Source organism: Doryrhamphus excisus, linkage group LG4, assembly GCF_037039965.1.
Source record: "Doryrhamphus excisus strain RoL-2023G ecotype Guam linkage group LG4, RoL_Dexc_Guam_v1.1, whole genome shotgun sequence".
Lineage (NCBI taxonomy): Eukaryota > Metazoa > Chordata > Actinopteri > Syngnathiformes > Syngnathidae > Doryrhamphus > Doryrhamphus excisus.
In genome coordinates this window covers 6,618,309-6,637,822 of record NC_136360.1, presented here as the reverse complement: position 1 = coordinate 6,637,822, position 19,514 = coordinate 6,618,309, and the positions used below count along the sequence as shown (strand labels likewise).

The 19,514-nt window shown below is 42.2% G+C and overlaps 1 protein-coding gene across 1 annotated transcript in view; it reads left to right on the top strand.

Annotated features, from left to right (window-relative positions):
- The first annotated feature begins 467 nt into the window (after nt 1-467).
- yjefn3 (YjeF N-terminal domain containing 3) overlaps nt 468-19,514 on the top strand; it is a 39,428-nt gene continuing 20,381 nt past the window's right edge. The window contains exon 1 of the mRNA XM_058073220.2: nt 468-800. Coding sequence (XP_057929203.2) covers nt 733-800 — 68 coding nt within the window. The 5' untranslated portion in view covers nt 468-732. The remainder of the gene's footprint in view (nt 801-19,514) is intronic.

The window sequence follows — 19,514 nt, the reverse complement described above, 5'->3', positions numbered from 1 at the left end:
ACTAGATGGCAGAATAAACCAATATGTTGCATTTGCACCTGTTTGATGTCGCTGTACAGATGCTTTTTTATTGTTTAATTTTCTTGTTATTTTTTAAAAAGCTTTTTAAAGTGTCCAAACTTTAGGGAGGACTTTAATAGTTGTTTATGATGTTTGAAAGACACTTATGGCCTTCAATTCTTGGCAGGTATTCCACATCCTGCATGTGCATGTGACTTACATTTTTAATGTACTTTTTATTTTCCTTTAATGTTGGCCTAAATCCATATGGTTACTCTCCACACATCAAAGTGCCACTTCTGCTCTTAACGTTTGATGGGAGAATATATGTACGCCCTCGTTTACTTCTAAATGTATCCCCCTCATGTGAAATGTTTGCAGCCAAGTCCTCCCTGTTGTGACGCCTGCTCTAGATTCCACATCAAGGGATGCTTTGGCTGCACAAATGTGTGTGAATTTGAGGCAGAAGGGGGTGTCTTTGCTCCTAGGATGCTCTAATGGTGGCGGCCGCCCGAGCCAATCAGCCGGCGAGTATCCCCCTCTCCTGATTCTTAATTGGCCGTCTCTCGTTGTGAGTGCTGCTGATAGCACAGTGCTTCTATCTTAGCCCAGTGGAGAGCGACCAGCACCCTCAAAGCATCTAAAGACAGGCTGAACGTCAGGGGGTGTTCTTTTTTTCTGTAGGGGCGCGCCTCCATTCTTTCTCATCTTTGACCTCCCGAGTGACAACAGATGGACAAGATGAACCACAGCTCAGCCGAGGCAGAGGCTGAAACCATAGAACCGCTGCGTTACCTCAGGTAGGAACCCCCTGCTCTACTATAATCAGTTTCCCGAAAGTGTTAGTGTTAATTTGAAGCTGGCAGAAAATGAATGATAAATGAGAGAAATTTGTACCTCCATACAATGTGTAAATGAAGCAGCTCACATTATAGTGCACTCAAGACTATGGAATGCATTGTATTTTTTTTTTTACTCTTAATGAAATGAGCTCCTGTTAGATAGCATCCTACTGTGGAAACCTGGTTAGTATTGAATGTCTACTTACTGTTTAATGGTCTCTGTGTTGCTATTGTTAGCTTGTCAGCAGAATACTACACAGTCAACTGCGCATAAAGTGTTTAAAATTCATTCATTCATTTTCTACCGCTTATCCTCACGAGGGTGGCGGGGGTGCTGGAGCCTATCCTAGCTGCTTTTGGGCAAGAGGCGGGGTACACCCCGGACTGGTTGCCAGCCAATCACAGGGCACATATAGACAAACAACCATTCACACTCACATTCATACCTATGGACAATTTGGAGTCGCCAATTAACCTAGCATGTTTTTGGAATGTGGGAGGAAACCGGAGTACCCGGAGAAAACCCACACATGCACGGGGAGAACATGCAAACTCCACACAGAGATGCCCGAGGGTGGAATTGAACCCTGGTCTCCTAGCTGTGTGGCCTGCGTGCTAAACGTGCAGCCCGCAGTAAGACAGTCATTTTCAAATTCTTTAAAATGATGGAACAGAAGTAGTCGACATTAACAAAAAGTTGTCACCGCCCTAAGTTGGAGGATCCGATTGGCTGTCTGCATTCACATCCGACATGGGACCATCCTTGGCCCAAATGGAGGTTGTTACTGGTCCAAAGTGCAGTCTAATAACTATCAGACAGCATCTGTGAGACAAGGGTTTTAAGAAGATAAATGTCTTTGTCTCCTTTGAGGCCACAAAGGTTTCCACCATCATGGGACATTGAAAGTTGGAATGAAGTTTTATTCTCTAATGAGGAAAAAAATGCAACCTTTGACAGTCCTGATGGCTTCCAACTTTGGCATCTCCATGGCATGCCAGGGAGACCCCACCGTGGCACAGTGGAGGGGGCGGGAGGTACTATTGTTCAGGGTGCTTTTTCCTTCAATGCAACAATGGCGCTTCAGATTGTGTAGGGGCGTCAAACGGCAGGTGGTTATGTGGAGATGCAGGGGTATCCCTCATGCCTGAAGGCCCTTATCTGTGTGGTCATGACTTTTTCAACAAGACAAAATGCATGCGTGTTCCAAACTATCACCTTCATAAAACCTTTTATCTGTATCTGTATTTTTAAAAGTAACATGTCATGCAAGTGTAAAAAGAAGCTTAACATGCACCTGAACTTGATGATGACTAACAGATATGACTTTGCATTGTCCATTCTGTTCTTTTACTACTATTCTAATTATTATTGTTGACTTAGCCGTGGGGCGGCACGGTGGTCAAGTGGTTAGCGTGCAGCTAGGAGACCAGGGTTCAATTACACCCTCGGCCATCTCTGTGTGGAGTTTGCATGTTCTCCCCGTGCATGCGTGGGTTTTCTCCGGGTACTCTGGTTTCCTCCCACATTTCAAAAACATGCTAGGTTAATTGGTGACTCCAAATTGTCCATAGGTATGAATGTGAGTGTGAATGGTTGTTTGTCTATATGTGCCCTGTGATTGGCTGGCGACCAGTCCAGGGTGTACCCCGCCTCTTGCCCTAAGACAACTGGGATAGGCTCCAGCACCCCCGCGACCCTTGTGAGGAAAAAGCGGTAGAAAATGAATGAATGAATGAACTTAGCCGTGTTGCTGCACCTCCTCACTGAGCTAAAGTCTTGACAGATTTGCTCAGGTTTTGACCTCTTGAAGAATAATGGGATCCTCTATCTATAGGGCTACATAAACAACAATAACACAGCAATGGGATTGTGACTATAAGGTGGTGTGTGTTTCTGTGTGTGTGTATGAGCCAGCATGCATACACTAGCACGACCTTCCTGCGTGGTAATTAATTCAGTGTTAAAATATTCAGCTTGCTAGCACATGCCTCATGAATCTTTTCAAAGTGATACATTTATATTTATGCTGTTTTATTTATTATTATTTTTTGCTACTTTAGATGCCATTAGTCCTGCCCCCACCAGTACATCCTTTGGTTAAACTTGTTCATTCATGAGATTTCATTGTAAACACCGCGAGGAGATGGTTTTCAGGAGGCAGATAAAGTAATTACTGTACCTTTATGCACGGTATGCTTCACTCTTTTATGCTCGCTGTGGCTGCTCAACCAAGCATGACTCATCACGGTGCCAGCGTCTTATAATGTATTCTGTCTGCATGATGGAGAAGGTGAGGCATGGCCTTGGCATTGGCTCTGGTTGCTTCGGTTAGAAGTGGGCATGTTGCTGTTTTATTGTGTTTGAAAAGCACTGAGCCAGAAAGGTTAGCAAGGGTCAAACATGAAAGAAAAGCTAGAGGGTTCTTATTATCTCCTGAAGTCACAACTTAGACCTAAGCTTAGTTATTTCTGAGACGCAAAAAGCAGCTGGACTTAAAGATAAAAAGATTATTGTCGCTTCTTTATTCGTCACAATTAGCATCCAGTGTTATTTTAAAGTTGATTTAGAGTACTTTCCTATCGAAGATGATTGAGTTTGCTAAAGTCAAAGATCAATAGGTACATGGCATCATGGCACTTCTTTACTCAGCACAAATTACAACTAGTTCTATCAAAGTATCGTTGGGAGCTCTTCCTGCTTCCCAGCATGCTTTCATTCCTACTGGGAGCCAAACTCACTGTCCTGACTATTGGCTGCTCAAACTGAAACAACATCACAAAGTCCACAGTTCTTGTCATCTGCATACTGGTCAAGGGTTCTTGAGGCATACATCCATTCTTTTTCTATGCCGCTTATCCTCACTAGGGTTGCTGGATGGTATGCTGAAGCCTATCCCAACTCTTGGACTGGTCGCCAGCCAATCACAGGGCACATATAGACAAACAACCATTCACACTCACATTCATACCTATGGACAATTTGGAGTCACCAATTAACCTAGCATGTTTTTGGAATGTGGGAGGAAAGCGGAGTACCCGGTCTCCTCGGGAAGAACATGCAAACTCCACACAGAGATTCGATTCAATCTCGCTTAATGTACAGCAAGTACCCTATTGATTTTGAGTGGTATTGAATCCAAGACACTGGGTTTAGAGATCAACTCAATAGTTGCTTTTTATGCTTTTGAGGATTTGGGCTTCATTAAGAAGCAAGAAAGCGATTGATTTTCAGCTGTCTTCCATCCCCAGCTTGAGGTAGCTGGTGTCAAAGGTCAGATCATTAGGTACATTAGTCCTTGTTGCCTGCGCAGTGTTGAACTTTTAGGGCTTATGGGGCCATGCCAGAAAAAAAGAACAAAATTCAAATGATTTTTAATTGCATTCAAGAAGAACCAGAAGGTAGCTGGAGGATTTTATGTGTTTGGTCTCTACTGGGGCTGCACGGCCGACGAAGGGTTAGCGTGAAGGCCACACAGCTAGGAGATCTGAGTTCGATTCCACCCTCGACCATCTCTGTGTGGAGTTTGCATGTTCTCCCCGTGCATGCGTGGGTTTTCTCCGGGTACTCCTGTTTCCTCCCACATTCCAAAAACATGCTAGGTTAATTTGTGACTGTCCATAGGTATGAATGTGAGTGTGAATGGTTGTTTGTCTATATGTGCCCTGTGATTGGCTGGCGACCAGTCCAGGTTGTACCCTGCCTCTCGCCCGAAGACAGCTGGGATAGGCTCCAGCAGCCCCTCATGAGGATAAGCGGTAGAAAATAAATAAATGAATGAATACTCTGTACTGCTGAATGTTAATTAGCTATGTCTTCATCCTCTAAAGACTTCCATATTGTCCTTTCCTGTAGGTCTCATGACCACGTCGTTTATTAGGCTGCACTGACTGTTTATCAAATCTGACTTTAATGGATGAGGAGAATTATGAGCAAACAGTGCAAATGAGAGCCAATCTAACCTCCCTCCCTCTCTGCATCTCCATCTTGCTGACCCTATCAAATGACTAGGCCTATAAATAAAATGGTCAGGCTGTCACGCAGGCAAAATACAGCTGCCAGCATGGAAATGGAAGGAAGAGGTGAAGGTAGCAGCAGCACAGCCTGAGGAATAACAAGTGCAGCAGAGCAGGGAGGAAAACTGACTGCTTGACACAGTGACACGGCAAAGGCAGGGGAAGGAAGGGTGTGAGGTCTGTGTGGGGGTGTGTTGTACTTTTTCGTATTGTGTTGTTACTGTGGCAAAAATGTTGAAAATCCACAAGTAATTGGTACTCTCGTAAATCTTATTTGAAGTGGATGATGGAACAGGTGTCTGTTTTTGGTAAACTTGGCTTGCCATCCATCCCCAAATGTTCTTAATAGGATTTAGATTTAGTGAGAGTATTTCTCTGCAAGGGCGGGACGGCAGTCTAGTGGTTAGCACGCAGACCTCACAGTTAGGAGACCAGGGTTCAATTCCACCCTCGGACATCTCTGTGTGGAGTTTGCATGTTCTCACCGTGCATGCGTGGGTTTTCTCCGGGTATTCCGGTTTCCTCCCACATTCCAAAAACATGCTAGGTTAATTGGCCACTCCAAATTGTGAGTATGAATGTGAGTGTGAATGGTTGTTTGTCTATATGGCTGGCGGCCAGTCCAGGGTGTACCCGCCTCTTGGCCAAAGACAGCTGGGATAGGCTCCAGCATAGAAAATGTCTGAACCTCAGTCATGCAACCCGAGTGTTGACCAAAAATCCGCAACATTTCATGGCTGTGAATATTGAATCACGAATATGGTCCCAGTGGTCCTTGTACGACTTCCCCTCCTACACTGTGATGTAAGTCAAGTTTTGGTGTAAGTGGGATCTTACATCAAAAGTCAATCTAAATGGACTCCTAAGTCACTCCAACTGTACACAAAACAGTAATAATAAAATACAATAATAAAACGCTAATTACAAGAATGAAATGAAACAGTAAAAGCCAACCTTTCTATCTCAGTAATAAGACCACTACACTGCCTAGTTATTAGTAGGGGTGTCACATGATCTCATGATGAAGTGCTTTCGGCACATATGTTTTTTTTTTAACATATCCTTGCTACTTGTTGAACTCCAAGCAGAAGTTGGAGTATGAGATCAACTTTATTTAAATTTGTTACATCAAGTCACGTACGTAGCTCCTTGTTCCCACCGAGCTGTTCCATTGACACTTATTGCATGTGGCTCAGCGCCAGCTTTCAAGTACCAGCAATCATTGGTTTCATTTCATAATAGACCTCATACATGGAAGAGATCCGTGTTGACAATTTAGCCATGTTTGCTATATTTAGCCAGTAAGTGTGTACAAGTGTATAATCAACAAAAATATCCATCAAGCAGGGGAGCGGGACACGCATTAGAAACACAAAGAGTCGTCTTTAAATGTATGATTTTGATTTGATTTATTTGAACATTTCATTTCATATAACCACAAAACCACGTAACACGGGAGTCTGTAAACTAAAGACCACCTGTATTTAAAGTGGGTGGTATCTCCTTCAAGCTCAGGTCCTCTACCAGAGGTCTGTGAGCTTCAGGGTTCTGTATAGGATCTACGTAAATTGTTCCAAGTATTGCACTCTTCTGGACATAGATGCCAGACGCGTTGCTGTTTCCTTCACACTTTTTTATCATACTTTTTTTTTTTAATCATACATTTTTGCTATTTCTTCCTGAATTTACAACCATCACCATTTTTCCCTCTCCATTGTTGTCAGCTTCTGCGCTCAAGAGCACACAGTTGAGCTGCAAATAACACATCTTGCACAAGCGGCTCATTTATTGACTATCTAAACAGAAAAGGGCGCAGCTTTGTCTGGGGCATAAAAAAAGTCACCTGTGTCCCATATCTGCTATTGGTGTGTATTATTGATGGCTTTGACATGACAAATGCATTATCATAATTACTTATTTGCTGCTTGAGTGTTTTCATGCCAGCCAGACAAAGCTATTGAGAGTGAATGAGGATTATCAATAATCAGGCAGCCGTGTGGCTTGAAAATGTATTGGTGCAGCGGAGAGGCTTCCTAAATCACCACCTGTATTCGTTTATTGATCAGCCAAACCCTTCTATGGGGTTATATGCACATAAAATAACTGCATAAAAACAAGCCCTGCAATAAATCACCCCCTTGTTTGGGGACTAATGTTTGCATACTGCAATTGGAAATCAGCCCTTACAATTACATTTTAAATTTCACTATACTAAAATCCATTACAATGTTGATGGAATGATGAAAAAAAGCTTGTCCCATTCTGATGTGATAATAATGTGTCAATTACGTATTTCTATGCTTATTTCAGTTTTGTGGGAAAAACAATCAATAATATGGACAGAAATTGATCTGAGCTTGTGAGCCTTTGCGGACGAGTGACCAAGCGAGCGTTGTAAATACCATCACTCTGATTGGCTGGTCGATTTCATCCTTAAAGTTGATTGATATGATAGCATGTTTTTTGTACATTTGTAGTGTTTATGGTGACAATTTAATGATAAATATAGATTGTGATGACTACAATTACAGTTTGTATTTCTTAAAAAGGGACAACGCTATAGAAATAAACCTTGGGATATACTTTAGACTAGTCAGTGTACAGCTTGTATAGCAGTATAGTTTTACTATCATACTGAATAATCCTTTATTGTCTAAATAGCAACTATATAACAAGATAATTGTGTCTTGCCTACAACCAATGGTGGTGGCGAGGTCATGGTCTGGGGCTGCATGAGTGCTACCGGCAATGGGGAGACGTGGCTCACTGAGGGAAATGTGAATCCTAACATGATAGGGAGGGCGAAGGAGAAATGAAAACAAGGACTAATAGACTCAAAAACAGCTTCTACCCCACAACAATAACAAAACTCAAGAATAGCCAAAATAGTTCTCATGCTAAGAGGTAACCTAGGGACTGTGCAATGTGAATCAAAGTATACTTGAATGAATTGTATGGATGCAATATGAACAGATTTCGGTGTCACCTATTTATGTTTATGTTTATTTGGGCTTTTTTAAATATGTTTTTAGGCTCTTTTTATAGCTTTTATGTATGGTCGTCAATCATGCACTGACTGATTTGCACTTTAATTTCGTTGAATCGGAACAATGACAATAAAGATATTCTATTCTATTCTATTCTATTCTATTCTATTCTATTCTATTCTATTCTATTCTATTCTATTCTATTCTATTCTATTCTATTCTATTCTATTCTATTCTATAATGAGTCCAAACCTGAGTCCCATCAAGATGTTAAGCTGTCCATACCGACAACTGACAATACTGTACTAATACTGATTATGCTAATACAATACTGACAATGTAGATACAGTTTGGACACTGTAGGGTTTACTCCCCTGTGTTACCAGCTATGTAGACAATAAAGGCTCTGTGTTGAGTCATTTTCAGAAAATAGTCACTCTATAATGCTATACAAGCTGTACACTGACTACTCTAAAGTATCTCCACACACCAGTAATTACACTTAAACATTACAAGCAGAAAAACGGAATGAATGAATGAATGAATCTGCTGCCTGGGGGACATGCTGCCGGTAGCGGTCAAAGCTGTTCAGAGGAAGGACACAGGAAAGAGATGCGTTTCAGTGATGACAGAATGGGGACTCTTACTAAAAGCAGAAGAAGAAAACCGCTACATAAGAAGCCTTAATGCAGCAAGAAAATTCCATCCTTATGTTAAAGCCTCACCAACTGGCATCCCCTCACATGATTTTTTTTCCCCTTTTGGTTGTCATGGAAACCCACACTATCTTAATGGATGTCTGGCAGGTGATTTTCCTAAGGATGCTTCACACCACATGAACATTGCCAGGGACAATGTAAAAGAAAATCCGCACTTGCTTCTATTTTCGATTTTCGATGTCCTCGTCTTGCCGCCTGGAAGCCCCCCCCCCTCCTACCAATTCTCAGTAATTGGCTTTGATGTCTGCTTGACCTGGCTGAGTTCATTTGGGGTTCCCCCCCTCCTTCAATTGTTGAAATGTCTTTTTTGCAGCTCTCTACTATTTACCATCCTCGCCATCAATGGTTAATATACATATAAAGTAAAGTTGCTTAGGAAAACAAAAGAGAACCAAAGTGCTGAATTGAAATAGCTGCTGTGCCACATGATTGTTTTACGGCTTAAAGATGTGTTTTTTTTTTATTTGAATTGAACAATTGACTACCTCGGCTTGGGATCTATTTTCCAGTCAAGTCGGGCACTTCTAATGAGGCAGTCAGTGGGAGTGCAGAAGAATTTTTTGCCTCTTGGATATCTTGACAGGCGGTTGCTAGGGCCCTCCCTCCCCCCTTTGTGGCCTGAAAGCCGACAGGTTAATGGTGATGCTGAGGAGGCGTAGCCAGACAAAGACGGCAGTTTGGAGAGAGAGCGAGAGCAGACGTAGGAATAAGAGACGGATAAGAGGGGAGGTTGAAAATAAGACTGTAAAGACAAGTTTCATGGAGACAAATGGAAAAGAATGTATAGGGAGGACAATAGTAACAAATAAGTAACCATCGACATACATTAGATGCGTTTGTTGTATGCGGCGGCTTCTCACAAACCCCATAGATAAGCGCCACAAAATTATGTTTCCGTGGTGATTAAGTTTGAGTTCAAGTCTAAACACACACAGAAGCTGATGCTATCATCTCAATGCAACAATGTCAAGTATTTCAGCTTAGAATAAAAGACAAGCTAAGCTAAACACGGCATGTAATAAGTTGGCTGTCATTGCCATAGAAACCCCCACATCACCCACTGGTCTGTAATAATGGTGGACCAGCCAGGACAAATGTCATTTTGTGTAAGTTCTTATGAGAATAATCACATAACATCCTGTCTTCTTCTTTCTCTTTGGGCTTTTTCCTTTCAGGGGTCGCCACAGCAAATCAATCTCCTCCATCCAACCCTCATGTCCTCCTTCACTATTTCCATAAACCTCCTCTTTGGTCTTCGTCTACAACTCTACATCCTTCTACCAATATATTCACCATTGCTCCTCTGGACATGTTCCCACCATCTCAGTCTGGCCATACTTTATCTCCAAGGCCTCTAACATATTATGTCCCTCTGATGTACTCCTTCCTGATCCTATCCATCCTGGTCACTCCCAATGAGCACCTCAGCATCCTCATCCTGTCCTGTCCTGTCCATCCTCTTGTCTTTTCCTCAGTGGTACCGTCTCTAGACCAAACAATATGGCTGGTCCTACCACAGTTTTCCTTTCATTTCAGCTGAAACTCTTCAATCACACATCACGCCTGACACTTTTCTCCACACCTTCCATCCTGCCTGCACACACTTCTTTACCTCCTTTTCACAATCTCCATTGTTCTGAACTCACTCTTCAACCTCTCTTCACCTCACTTTTCACCTTGGGTCCCTCTCATTCACACACATATACGTACATTGCCTTGCTGCGGCTAATCTTCATTCGTCTCCTGTCCTTGGCAAACCTCCATTCTTCTAGCATCTCCTCCACCTGTCACATAACATCATATAACACCAATCACATAACGTCTTGTCTGTATTATTTTATTGTGGCGCACCTTAAGGCACACCTGTGGAATAATCATGCTGTCTCTTCAGCGTGCATAATTATTTAGGAAGCCTCTCAGCTGCACAAATGAATCTTTAAGCCACATTATTGATATGCCACACCTGTGAGTTGGCGAGATTATGAATCACGGCGAATGCTCACGAATACAGATTTAGACAGATTTGTGATCAATATTTGAGCGAGATAGACTTTTTTTGTACATGGGAAAAGTTTTACATTTTTGAGTTGAGCTCACAAAAATAAAAGTGTCACGAAATGTGCTTTTGATGCTTGCTGATTTGACATGGTGGAAAATTTGACATGATGATTGAAGTCAGTGATGGCGGTAGTTATCATGGCGGTAGTCATGGTCGAACAAATTTGAACAGACTGTCCTAGGATTGCTAAAAATAAGGAGGATAATACAAGGAGGATCACAAAACGCCTCCTCACCATCACACCTTTGTCGCATGGGGTTCAAGCATCTGCACCCCCGCCCCACCGCTGCTACACTCTTACAGCTCATCATTATCCTGGATGGAGCTAAGCAAGATTTACACTTTTCTCTCACAAACACACAATCACACATGCAATGAATCAGACAATTGTCATCTGCATTCCCGCCAACCACCCCAAACTTGGCTTTTTGAGATTGTGTTGCTATGGGAAAGGCCACATGCGCATACATTAGATTTCAGCAAAGCCTGTTGGGATGGCACAAGCCTGAGGTAGCATTCACACACATGAACCTTTCAAATAATCTGGGTCATGCTGCTAATAGGTTACGGCGCCAGCTAACGTACGAGCCTGAGGTTATATCACATTGGATTGTATCATTTATCATGTCATATTGTCAACTATTGTACCTCGGTTCATTGTTGTTCATCATATCCTGGTATTCCTACTCATTGCATTACATCCCCAATGAACTTTATGTTATCTCAAATGATATTCTTATTTTATTCTATATTCCATCGCAACTCATTGTGTCAACTAATTTTATTGCACTGCATCCGTAATGTAATCTCATTTTAAATGTGATCTTATTGGATGTCATTTTATTTCCTCATCTTATTATATCTCCATTAAGTACATGGTATCATTCTTATCTTAATGTAATCTCATAGCAAGTGCATAAAGTCATATCATATTAAGAGAAAAAAATAGCATAAATTTGACATATTAAAGAGGAAAAAGTCGTTATCTGAGAAACAAAGAGAACATAAAATAAAGTTACAATTTCTGGAAAATTAGGTTGGTAAAAAAAATTATAATGTTCCTATTATGGGTGTCCTATCTCACTGTATTGCATCACTGTTATCTCAGCGCACTGAGTATGTTGTCTCATGATAACGTAATGTGTGAACGACAGCATAGATAGGATAGTGGGAATATGGATATGAGAAACTTGGGTCGTTTGCTGGAGCCTATCCCAGCTGACTTTGGGTAAACGGTACGATACACCCTGGACTGGTCACCCCCCAATCGCTGGGCATGCCTTTGTATTATTCATTCATTCATTCATTCATTTTCACGAGGGTCGCGGGGGTTGCTGGAGCCTATCCCAGCTGTCTTCTGGCGAGAGGCGGGGTACACCCTGGACTGGTCACCCCCCAATCGCAGGGCATGCCTTTGTATTATATGTAATGTCATTTTATCATGAGATGACATGATTAGAGAATTATGTGAAAAAACTACAAATAAGAGATTTGCTATATGTCATCTTATCTCGCTGTATCATATTGTTCTTCTCTTCCTATGTACTATAGATGAAGAGGCTCATCATTTTCTACTGCTGCGTTACCACCTGACACCCCTACATTGTATACAGTACACACACACACACACACACACGTCAATATATCTGTGAAAGGTCGGCCGCATGCCAGTTTGGACGTGATGGCCCTCTGGTCCCTCTCATGGTTTTGCCTACTGCTGTGCTCATCTATTATACACGTGCTGCATATTGTGTGTCTGTTTACACTTGCAGGTGTGTGTGTCCACACCTTAGAATGTGAGTGCAGCCCATCCTGACAAACTGAATTCTGCCTAGCAACAAGTGGCCGTGCATATAACAAGCCATTTTAGTGTACAGTCAGCTGTTGAGATGAACAGATGAGCATTCATAAAACAAATCTACGTTTCAGGTTCATTTTCTACTGCTTATCCTTACAAGGGTCGCGGGGGTGCTGGAGCCTATCCCAGCTGTTTTTGGGCGAGAGGCGGGGTACACCCTGGACTGGTCACCTCCAGCCAATCACAGAGCACATATAGACAAACAACCATTCACACTCACATTCATACCTATGGACAATTTGGAGTCGCCAATTAACCTAGCATGTTTTTGGAATGCGGGAGGAAACCGGAGTACCAGTAGAAAACACACACGCGCACGGGGAAAACATGCAAACTCCACACAGAGATGGCCGAGGGTGGAATTGAACTCCGGTCTGTACACAAGATATTATTCATAAATGATTGCATGAGGTCCTGCAGCATTAAGAAGATACATTTAATTATCATTTCCAATGAAATTTAATTACAATTTTGCAGAACTTAATTACAGCCGACACTGGTTGATTGCAGCAGTCAGACACCTTGATGTCCTCCCGCTTCCAATTAGCCACATGAGAACGCAGCCAAGGCTTGACGGCCAATTCATTTGGCAAAAAGCGGTAGTTCCCGGTGGGGGAGGGTTTTTCAGAAGCAGGATGTTGATGATGATGATGCTGACGATGGTGATTATGATTATCAGCCATTCTGCTTTATCCCGCTAGCTGCCGTGACAAGCAGCTTGTCTGGTTTGATTACATGCAGCAGCGCTTCAAATCCATTCAACTTTTGAATAGCATAAATTCACGTAAAAGAATCATTTGTTGAAGACGCAGGGTTTGTTATCCCGTTGCTATCGACGATGCGGTTGCAAATCTTTACTTTGAAGCCGAGGCAGCGGATCAAATTTAAAGAGGTTGGCGGGTGGATCACCATGGAGATGTAAATCACCCAGAATTGAATATGTGGAGGCAGTAATTCAGGGCTTTTACACGGGACGCCAGCCTTAGAAGCAGGGATTGGACCCTGTCATGGTGATAAAGAGTTACCACTACAAACTACAACCACCATAATAAACATATTATTTCAGGAGCCCTCTCCTGCTCAGTTCAGGGGCTTTTAAAAGGATATCGGATCCTAGTGGGGCTCTATAGTCAGTTTCTTTTGATAAAATACGCGTTCTTCTCCTCTTGGGCAAGATGCTCAGATTCTACCTCCTCCCACGCTTATTCTAAAGACACGCCCTCCATAATGTGCTAATGGTTACCAACAACCAGTAAAGATGAATTGGTTAATTAATATAATTGGATGAATAGTGGAGGATCTGCCATCAAAGGGTGCTGTGTCCGTTAAGTGGCGAGAGTGTTCGGATTCAGCGAGGCCAGGTCTGGATCCCAAAGTAGAGAATGACAGAAAAAATAAAAGAACAAGTGTTTAATACGGGCGGCACGGCGGTCGAGTGGTTATTGCATAGGAGACCAGGGTTCAATTCCACCCTTGGCCATCTCTGTGTGGAGTTTGCATGTACTCCCCGTGCATGCGTGGGTTTTCTCCGGGTACTCCGGTTTCCTCCCACATTCCAAAAACATGCTAGGTTAATTGGCGACTCCAAATTGTCCATAGGTATGAATGTGAGTGTGAATGGTTGTTTGCCCTGTGATTGACCAGTCCAGGGTGTACCCTGCCTCTCGCCCGAAGACAGCTGGGATAGGCTCCAGCACCCCCGCAACCCTCGTGAAGAAAAGCGGTAGAAAATGAATGAATGAATGAATGAAGTGTTTAATACAAAAGGTGTTCCGCAGGGGGTGAAAAATACAACAAAAACACTGCAGAAAAAAATACCAGTAGGGCAAAAGACACAAAGTGATAACAAAAGGTGCTGCTAAAAAACGACTAGCAGGGATAAAGACTACAGTTGCTGAGCAGGGTGGAAAAAATACTAACAGGACTAGAGTACAGAATGACCAGCAACAAAAGATCAAGCTACACAGGTATAAGGTAGCGAAGGAGACTGGTGTGCATGGAACAACAATTTGGCATCGAACAAGTTCAGCCGGGGAGTGATGGGCCCCGCCCAGGCAAAAATCTTCTCTGGTGTAGATACACAATTCCTACATCCCCCCCAAAAAACACTTTCTAGAAAAAAAAACAGTACTGAGCAGTGGTCGCAGCTTACCGCTGTACACACGGCAAGTTGCCATACATCAGTGGTTTTCAATTACGTTCTGTCATGGCTCCACTGGGGAACAGAAATGTTTTCACGCCCCTCTGATTTGAACTGCTATTGAAAAATTAAAATATCTATTTATTTATCTCTACTCTACAGACTGAACTGAAACCAGTTAATGCAATAAAATGAAGAGCAGTGAAGCATACAAGAATATTTAAGTGTCAAATTGCATGCTCGGTAGGACCGGCTTGGACTTGAAAAATAAAACAAATCTTGTAGAAATCCAAACGTTGTTAGGATTGGCCCCTTTAAAATGTTATCCCACTTAAAACTGAGCATTATCTTATCTAACAAAACCGACTCTTCAGACAGGACGTGAGGAACATGCACAGGCAACTAAAACCGATTAAGCCCGACTTGAATGATGAGGTCTTTCTACTCTCACACATAAAATCATAGCGGCCCCTGAGCGGATTAAAGTGAATCACAAGTTCCTGATTTGATAAGAGCCATGGCACAGCATGGGAGAGCTCACACTGAGCACCTCAAACGCAAGCATATGGAAGACCCCCCCCCCACCCCCACCCAACCTCCACTGGCCAGATGAGACTACTATTGTACCACCTGATACTCATGGCCATCCTCATCACATTATGTAAAGGGAATTGATAACAAGTGCTTTGGCGTATTATCGGTCCTGCTGATTTCATGCCCTCACCCATAAAACTCTGAACACAAATAATTCTTACACTCCTTCATTCTTATCTATCCTTTGTTTTGGGTTCAACTGGGCGACACACTCGGTTGGGTAGGTTTTACACAATCTTGCAAATTAACAAATAAATAAACAAAAGTAGCTAACTGTAGTTGATCATTTTATACATAATATTGTGGTTGACAACTGAAGGAGAAGAATCAACAAATTAAGTGAATCTATCCATCCATCCATATTTTATGCCCCAATCACAGGGCACATATAGACAAACAACCATTCACACTCACATTCATACCTATGGACAATTTGGAGTCACCAATTAACCTAGCAGGTTTTCGGAATGTGGGAGGAAACCGGAGTACCCGGCGAAAACCCACGCATGCACGGGGAGAACATGCAAACGCCACACAGAGATGCCAGGCAGAGAATCGAACCCAGGTCTTCCCGATCTCCTGACTGGTTCACCTACATGCTAACCACTAGTCCACTTAAGTGGATCTGTTCTTTCTACTAACGAATGAACGAACAAACAAACTGTGCCTCCTGGCTACAGGTAACTAGTTCAGACTTGGTAATAGTAGTTTTATGAGTAATTCCAGAGGTGGGAGCAAGTCAGTATTTTGCAAGTCTTAAATAAGTCCCAAGTATGCACTGTAGGTGGAAGTCCAAGTCAAGTCTCAAGTCAAGACAAGACAGGTCGAGTCAAGTCTGAAGTCAGCTTGAAATTTTGGAGTTCTTACAAGTTAGTGAATGAAGGAATTTTGAATAATACAAAAAAAGACATAAGACCATTGTGACAAGACTGTGTCACAGAAGAAGACGAGTACTGATGCTGCATTCAGGTTTTCATGAGCGAACAGAAATACACTCGACACATTTGTAGTTTGTTTTTAAACCTGCTTGGATGGGAAGGGAAAATATGCTGTTTTGTTATCAATGACATAATGATGATTGCGTTATTATAATATATATTGGAATGGCACATTTTACTCACAAAAAAAGAGTACTAATGCTGCATTCAGGCTTTCATGAGCGAATAGAAATACACTCTACACATTTGTAGTTTGTTTTTAAACCTGCTTGGATGGGAAGGGAAAATATGCTGTTTTGTTATCAATGACATAATGATGATTGCGTTATTATAATATATATTGGAATGGCACATTTTACTCACAAAAAAAGAGTACTAATGCTGCATTCAGGCTTTCATGAGCGAATAGAAATACACTCTACACATTTGAGGTTGTTTTTAAACCTGCTTGGATGGGAAGGGAAAATATGCTGTTATGTTATCAATGACATAATGATGATCGCGTTATTATAATATATATTGGAATGGCACATTTTACTCACAAAAAAAATTCAAACATTTTAAAGTCATGAGACTAAATTCCAAGTCGAGTGCCAAGTCATTGATGTACATGTCCATGTCAAGTTGCAAATATTTGTTGATATTGTCAATTCGAGTCCAAAGTCATCAAAAAGTCCAAGTCGCGTGAGTCACATCCACATCTGCACTTCTGTTTACGAATAAACATGTCCACTTTCCCTAAGAGTTTGATGTCATTGCTGTACTTCCTGGTAGTCCAATATGAACATCAACATTTCAGTTAATTCACTCCCTAACGACCATATTTGCTTCCTCCTACACTGCTTTCCTTTGATTCATATTTGCACCCCTTGGTTGCCTGCTGCAGGACTTCCTGTCACTTCACGCCGTGGGGGGTTTGACTCATGATGAAAGTGGTCCGGAGGTGAATCATGTCAAATGACGTGCATGCATGTATGTATGTATCCACACCTGGTGAGCTTGTCATCAGGAACACACAGCGGCCGTGTACCTAGAAGAATCTGTCATAAACCTTTCCATTATTCTCATGCTAATGATGTAGGGGTGATGAAAATAGCATCCTGACCTTGTTCCTTTCGTTTCGTGTGTGTGTGTTTTGTTAAAAGAAACACAAAATAATCAATCCAATTAAGCCCAGTGAGTCATCTCTTTGTGTATTTTGTGTGTCTTGATACTGCAAGTGACCGTAATGAGAGATAGATGATGGCGGATGAGCGCCACAGGGGAGTGTAAAAGAGAGGAAATGGGAGCGCTAACTGGGCGGAATAGTGAGGCCAGCTGGGTCGGATCAAAGCAAAGGAGCATCAGTGGATATATATCATATTATAAATAATGTTATTTTAACATGTTACATTCAGATAGATGGAGGTGGACCTAGTACGAGCCATGAGATGTGAGCTCTTCTGTATTGTTTGTTCACATTTACACTTTTGCATTTTGCAAATGCTATCAATCATCACCCTTCACGGGTTGCTGGCTGTGACATAGGCAGATGAGATAATTGAATGGTTCATAATAGTTTCCTTATATAGCCTACCTCAGGACGCCTTTTCTTCAAAGAAATAAACTCATTTTTACAAACTGTGACATTTATTCCAAAGCAACAACTCTAATAAATGTCAGCTTACAACCAGCACCATAGCAACACAAGTATATAAAATAGAAATAACAATATTACAAACCTTATGAACATCAACAAACTCCTGTTGTTGATGTTCTCTCTCAGATTACTTTGTAAGAAAGTCCAGAATGGCATGGTACATTTCCCTACTGGGATTGCAGCTTTTCAATGGAGTGCTGGAGTGCTGTGTGATGTTGCAGAGCGCTGACTTCAGTTGGCTCAGCATCAGATGCAGGCGTCCACATTGATAGGCTACAACTATTGGTTCATTGTAAATATGAAACAAAATAGAGTGAAAAAAAAATGATTGGATAATGTTAGATTCCAAAAGTTGAGCCAACTTTGACAATGTTGTGTGCTGCCCACGGTCAGGAGATGGGGAAGTATTCCGGTTTCATGTTGTCCAATGGTATGAATGTGAATGATTGTTTGTCGTGCACTGGCGACCAGATTGTTGCTGTGATTTTAAAAGCTTCAGTGTTAGCCTGGTTATAACTAGCGACAATCAAAAATTCAAAACATATTTACATGGAGTAGGAAATGGTTGAGTGTATCTAACAGAACATGAGTGTCATGACGTGACACTGAAAATCAATAATTATGTTTAATTACTTACATTTAGGTGGCACGGCAGTCTAGTGGTTCGCGCTCAGACCTCACAGCTAGGAGACCAGGGTTCAATTCCACCCTCGGCTATCTCTGTGTGGAGTTTTGCTTCGGTTTCTTCCCACATTCCAAAAACATGCTAGGTTAATTGGCGACTCCAAATTGTCCATAGGTATGAATGTGAGTGTGAATGGTTGTTTGTCTATATGTGCCCTGTGATTGGCTGGCAACCAGTCCAGGGTGTACCCCGCCTCACGCCCGAAGACAGCTGGGATAGGCTCCAGCACCCCCCGTGATCCTCGTGAGGAAAAGCGGTAGAAAATGAATGAATGAATGACTTACATTTATTTATATGCTTCTTTCTGTCTCCGCTCTGCCGCTGGAGTGTGGTATCCGTGTAAACTGTACCTACCTTTTCGTTTCAAGTCTAGTCCCCGACCACACATGGTTTCTCAGGCTGTACACCCTTAGCACTTACCCCTGCCTTTTCAATTGCGTCACCACTTGACTCTTGTAAATGAAAACCTAGCGCTAAGGGCTAAGATAAGGGCTGAGGGGTAGAATTGAATTGGGATTCAGCCTAAGCGTGTGACATGCAAGAAACACAAAGCTGTCGTGTTGCGGATTCAGTTTGAATCATCACCTTGTGTTCACTTTTGTGCATTAGGCAAATAGACTTGTCACATACAAATGCCGCATAGTAGTATTTAAGGAAAACACACACAAGGACTCAGTCTACACTCACTTTTAGCTCAATTGTCTCGAGTGTCATGCAGATCTGTGAAGGTTTGTGGTGAATAGGATGTGCATGATTAATGGAGGTGTACAAAAGCTGTGAAGGAGAACACTCCGAGACTCTAACAAGCAGCTTGCTTTTATTCCCACTGTCCTCTCTACCAGGCAGCCTGACCAATGACAAGCTCCCTGGTAGGAGAGCAGCTTTGAGCCTTCATAAATTGGTCCACTTGGTTACACAATGGTGGAACCTGAGAGGCTGGAGGCAGGATTACATGAACTCTGGCAGACTTCATGCATTTACTTTCTAAAATTAAATACAATCTGTTCTATTCTGGATACTGACAATCTGAGATTGGGAA